The sequence below is a fragment of the Pogonomyrmex barbatus genome, unplaced genomic scaffold (assembly GCF_055798465.1).
Source record: "Pogonomyrmex barbatus isolate J1 unplaced genomic scaffold, ASM5579846v1 scaffold1, whole genome shotgun sequence".
In the NCBI taxonomy this organism is placed as follows: Eukaryota; Metazoa; Arthropoda; class Insecta; order Hymenoptera; family Formicidae; genus Pogonomyrmex; species Pogonomyrmex barbatus.
Genome location: NW_028297098.1, coordinates 10,023,295 through 10,029,011, shown reverse-complemented (window position 1 = coordinate 10,029,011; position 5,717 = coordinate 10,023,295). Strand labels below are relative to the sequence as shown.

General features: G+C 38.5%; 1 protein-coding gene across 1 annotated transcript; it reads left to right on the top strand.

The window, feature by feature from the left end:
• Nucleotides 1-409: 409 nt before the first annotated feature.
• Nucleotides 410-1,417, top strand: LOC148938085 (uncharacterized). Its single transcript, XM_089083299.1, has one exon. The coding sequence runs from the start codon at nt 426-428 to the stop codon at nt 1,347-1,349; it is 924 nt and encodes a 307-aa protein (XP_088939425.1). The 5' UTR covers nt 410-425; the 3' UTR covers nt 1,350-1,417.
• Nucleotides 1,418-5,717: the final 4,300 nt, after the last annotated feature.

Here is a 5,717-nt window from a genome sequence, read left to right as displayed (position 1 = left end):
TCCCACCATACGACAGTTGTCATTTCAATAGATACGATGTCCTGTATGAAGGAACAGCGGTAAAGTTGTCTCCACGAGATAACCAAACAGCACCTGAAATATATACCGTAACCACAGACGACACTACGTTTGCATTAGCTCGAACCACAGAAGTTAATGTATGCGGATATAAGCTCTACCATACAGAGCACCCCAAATTATTAATATTCGAAACTCAAAGAGGAAGAACTTTCCAATCTAAAACCCGCATATCTGTGGACAACCTCGACATCTTCACATATGTAAATTCAAAGTTTGTATATGTGGAAAAACATGTTAAAACCCAACTAACGAGGTTATATAGAGACATCATGGAACAGAAATGTGCCATGGAACAACAAATACTACAAAACGCTCTATCATTATCCAGCATAGCGCCAGATGAAATGGCATTTCGGATTATGAAGTCCGCGGGATACACGGCAGTTACAGCCGGTGAAATAATCTACATTATCAAATGTGTCCCAGTGCAGTGTCGAATACGACGCACGGAAGAATGCTATAACGAGCTACCAGTAACGTACAAAAATAATTCATATTTTCTCCTACCTCGATCCCGAATACTTACAAAAACCGGGACGATCAAAGATTGTAACGAGCTCCTACCAAATCTATTCAAAATAGACGAAATATGGTACAGAGCAACTACTAACATGGTGGAATCATTGCCGCCACTAGTAATACAACCACTGACCAAACCTGCATGGAAATATGTGAGCCCAGATACACTGGCCACTAGCGGAATATATACAACGGAAGACCTTGATAGACTACGAAACCATATTATGTTTCCCGTGGAAAAACCTTCCATGCTAAACACAATAGCTAGAGGAGCCATGGGACAAGACGTTCCTCGTGGAAGCATATCCATGATCAACCTTCTCGACGAAGAAGCTCTTGATCACATTGCGGAAAGCGCAGGCAAACGCCTCTGGGATGGATTCATCACTTTTGGCTCCGCCAGCGCCGGAGTATTAGCACTGTTCATTATCAGGAGACTGATAAAACTAGTAATAGATACTCTAATCCATGGGTACGCGATCCATTCGATCTATGGATGGAGCCTCTATCTGCTAGGTGCATTATGGTCATCAGTGACCAGCCTGATATTATTCTTGGGAAAATCCCGAAAGAACAAGGACGATGGTGGTAAAGAAAGAACATTCATTGCGGAATACCATCCAGCAGCACCAATAGAAGACTCTACCAACAACGCTCAGCCAGGAACGAGCGAGCAAATAAACGAACAACGAACGGACAACGACGAACTATCTTACGTAGAATTAAGGAAAATACTGTTACAAAAATAAGAAAACTGTAATGTCAGTATAAGTAGCTATAATACGAAAAATGTGAGTCCATCGACGCACATTTTTAAATAAGGGGGGGGTGTCACGTCAAACGCATAGACTTACTTTTTCAAAACATATTTTTCTTCATTATATTCCTCAACAGTTTATTCAATTCTAATTATAACGTTCAATTCCATTATTTCAGTGTTATATATATATGAATATATAAAAAATAAAAGACGTGATGCGTCCCTGGGTAAAGAACATCCCCACCACGGGAGCCGCTGGTGCTCCCTCACATGACCACCGGGGCCCTACCATCAGCGCCTCCCACGCAAGCGCCGCCGCTCCCACCAGAGCGCCGCCGCACTTCGAGCCAGCCTACGACAAAGATTACGAACAATTATTCCTCGGAAGCTTTTGGTCACCGCCTCCAACGTGGAAGCTGACCCCCATCACCTTCCGTACCCCGAGATTGCCGCCGCTACGGATGCTCGCCACGGATCCACGGAAGGAAAGATATATGGAAATTAGGAGTAAAATCCTCTACAACTATTATTAAAGGTAGGACAGATTTTTATTGCTGCATGTACTCGAATTTAGAGGACCGCCAATGTGCAAGGGACAACTCGAGAGACCGCGAAAACCGAAAACTTCCCCTGCTGCAATATACACGCGTCGCATAAGTCTTTGCCATTGCGTTACTGAATTCGGTTATGGGTTGTTCGGTATCGCCAGTGATTACAATAACGCGGGACTTTTGTGCCATCAGTGCAAGCTAGACTGCGAACGAATTCACCCCGAACAACAATTTCGATTAGTATTAAGACATTTTATTCATATCGGAAATAGTCCGGTGTCGCGAAAGTGCGAGCACTGCCCGACCGAGTTGTCCATTTGTCGTGAAATAAATAATTGCGACGTATGCATCGACGCCTTCGTTGCTTTTCTAAACCATTTACGAGAACAAGATCAACCATTCGAGTCGTTGCCAGACCCGACTATCATAGACGTTGACAACAGTATCGGGACGCACGAAATTATTTTCTCAAGAAGACTTAGTTTTTTCTACGTAACTTACATAGGCGAAATACCCAACGAGACGATTAAGGTCTCTCAATCAAACAGAATCTTTGCCGCTCGAGGTTCCTTACCATTACCAAAATAAAATTTTTGGAATTTCCCCCATACAGCCCGATGCGAATACGATTCGATAAAATCAAGTCAAATTTCGCTCGGACATAACGACGTTGTGTCATTCGTGACGTAACATTATCATAAAAAAAACCTTCGAAATAAACTGATATTATTATATTTCACAATGTGGCGTAAATGCTGAGGAATCAACCTTAAATTGATGCAAACTTTGAGAAACCGTATCCTAATGTGTAATCTAATATTTAATTTCATAAGGTTGATCCAAGTCTTGAGCGAATTATAAACTTTAAAACCAAATTGAGATCTAATATGTTCAAAAAAGCCTGTGAAACGCATGTCAATGCTCGCGTGTATCAAATTAGACATAAAAGGCACTTATTAAATTCATAAATAAAAGATCAGAAACATAAAAGCGAAAAACAGTATGTGTGAAAACATTCGTATATAATTAATGAAAATAAATACTTAAATTAATAAAAGAATCTAATAAACAAAATTAATAAATGAATATAATAAACAAATGTCGTTTTGACCTCATATTAGGTCATCCTAAGTGTGATAAAAATGAATTTATATTTCGATTATTTAAGGAAAAGAAAGGAATCTGGGAAAGTTGCAATTCGACGATTTAACTCGTTTTCTACAAGTTTTATTAACAAACTAAAGAATAATTAAATTAAGATAATGTGTCGCGTAATGTAATTTGTTCAATATGGAAGATACAGATTATCGTGTGTAATATTAATTAGATACAAATCGTAATGAATGTTATTAGCTGATCGATTGTATAATAAATCGAGGCGTGAGATCGCGATGTTTAATAAGAAAATAAGTATTAATTTAGTAAAAGTAAGTAAGGACCGATCAAAAGTGTAATATTGATTCCGCGATTTCTTAAGCTAACGTGAAGATGCGAGTTTGCGACTTTGCAATCGCGGAGATGCGATTTTTTAACCGTCGGCGTTACAGATGAAACGTGACTTTGCAGTCGCGGGGATGCAATTCTGCAACCGTCAGCCTACGCAGCCGAAATGTGACTTTGCAGTCGCGGGGATGCGATTTTGCAGAAAAGCGATTTGTTCAGTCGTAGTAAAAATAATAAATTAATTTTTTAAAATTGAACTGAAATTGGCCCACCGTAAATGGTGGGCGCTTAAAAATATTAGGATTAATTAAGCCCTTAATAACTACCTTTTATAGACCCTTTATTGACGCATTCCGATGCCGCGATGTCGTTTAAGATTTCGGTTAGAGCTAGTTTGCCCTTGTCACAGTAGATTGCTTGATAATCGACAACGTGTGGCCACCCATGAGAAGAGACATCAAAGAAATGACCAAAACCTGCATATAATACCAACGTGCCAAAGTAGGACGACACATCCATTTATGACCGGAAATCTTTCCACACAGATTCGCATTTTGACCATGTGCATATCGATATTATCGGCCTCATGAACTCCAGCGACGGATATACATACGGATATACATTGCCTCATCATGATAGATAGATTTTCTAAGTGGCCACAGGCAATATCCATTAAGAATCATCAAGCCAAAACAGTGGCAAAAGCATTGGATTCACGCACTGGATTTCTCGATTCAGCTCACTCAAGTTAATCACTACAGATCAAGAATCCGAATTTGAAAGCAGACTGTTCATGGCCTTAACTCAATTGGTCAGAGGCAAGAGAATTCGCACTACTGCATACCATCCGGCTTCGAACGGATTAATTGAGCGCTGACACCGCATTTTAAAAACGGCAATCAAATGCCATGAAAACCAGAAATGGACTGATGTACTTCCAGTTGTATTCCTCGGTCTCAGGACATAAGGAAGAGCTCAAGGCTTCACCAGCAGAATACCTATACGGTACATTTAGAATACCAGAAGAGTTTTTCACACATGAAGATCTGCAAAACAATCCAAATTTCTTTCTGGAAGATTTTCATGTTCATATGCGAGCTTTCAAATCTAGACCAACAGCATATCATGGTCGCAAGAAAATCTTCTGCTTCAAAGATCTACATACTTGCACGCATGTATTTATCAGGCAAGAAAACACACGCAAGAATACGCTCGACAATCCTTATTCAGGCCCTCATCGCATCATCGAAAGAATTAATGATAGAGTTTTCACTATCGATGTAAACGGCCTGCCTACCAACATATCGATTGAAGGCCTCAAGCCCGCTTATCAGTCAGCAGAAGAAAGCTCTACAGTCGAATATATCAACCGCTCTAGTGAAGCTGGAGATCACAACGCAACTAAGCAGAACTTCGAATCGGCCAGTGGATCGGACAGAGATTCAACGAAGGCAAACATCTTTCAACATACATCTAGACAAGGAGAATGGATCGGTCTCTAAGAAAATTTGGCAGTACTCCGAACCAAAGAAGAAAGTATTTACAATTTAATACAAACGCAAATCAAAGAAACACATAATACACACATTTTTTTTCTTTTCCCAGGGAGGAGTATTGTAGGGATTTAAGTGTCATGCAATTACACTTTTCACATTTTTTCTGCCCTCTTAATCTAATTACACAAAACGATATCATTTTAGGAATACGCACCTACAATATTCAATTATATAATAATATCCTAAAGAGAGAGTCATGTAAAAGCTTTTATACAATAAAGTTCGTTGTTCAGTTAACTCATCGGAATCATTTATCCTCCTAATCAACAGCAAATCCCTACACCTATGATTCAATTTTTATATTCGAAGTATGTTCTGATGATACAAGTTTAACAGTTTCACGATATTATCCAAAACATTACACAAATATTCTGAGTATATTACATATAATCAGAATACATACAGTATAAGTAGTAAATTTTATTTGTTATTTCCTGAGTATATCCTGAAAATATACGAGAAATGATATTATGTAGAGATATATGAATTTTCTCTATATTATCGATCATCGTACATTTTGTATGAGTACAGAATATCCGTATGATATTCCGTATCATGTTCCGTTAGGGTATTGTGATGTCTCGTCGTTTTTTCATTCTATTATATTGCCAACTTGACAAATATTTTTAATTATTAAAAGAGTCACATCTTTTCCTACTGATGAAATAATCGTCATAACAAGTAAAACTATTTTTGTTCATCTTAACTTTTATTTTGTTTATACACAGCCTATTGAGAGCCGCAATCAATAATAATAACAATAAAAGATAATATAATAACTTGATTTTGGACAATACTAAAGCTCTT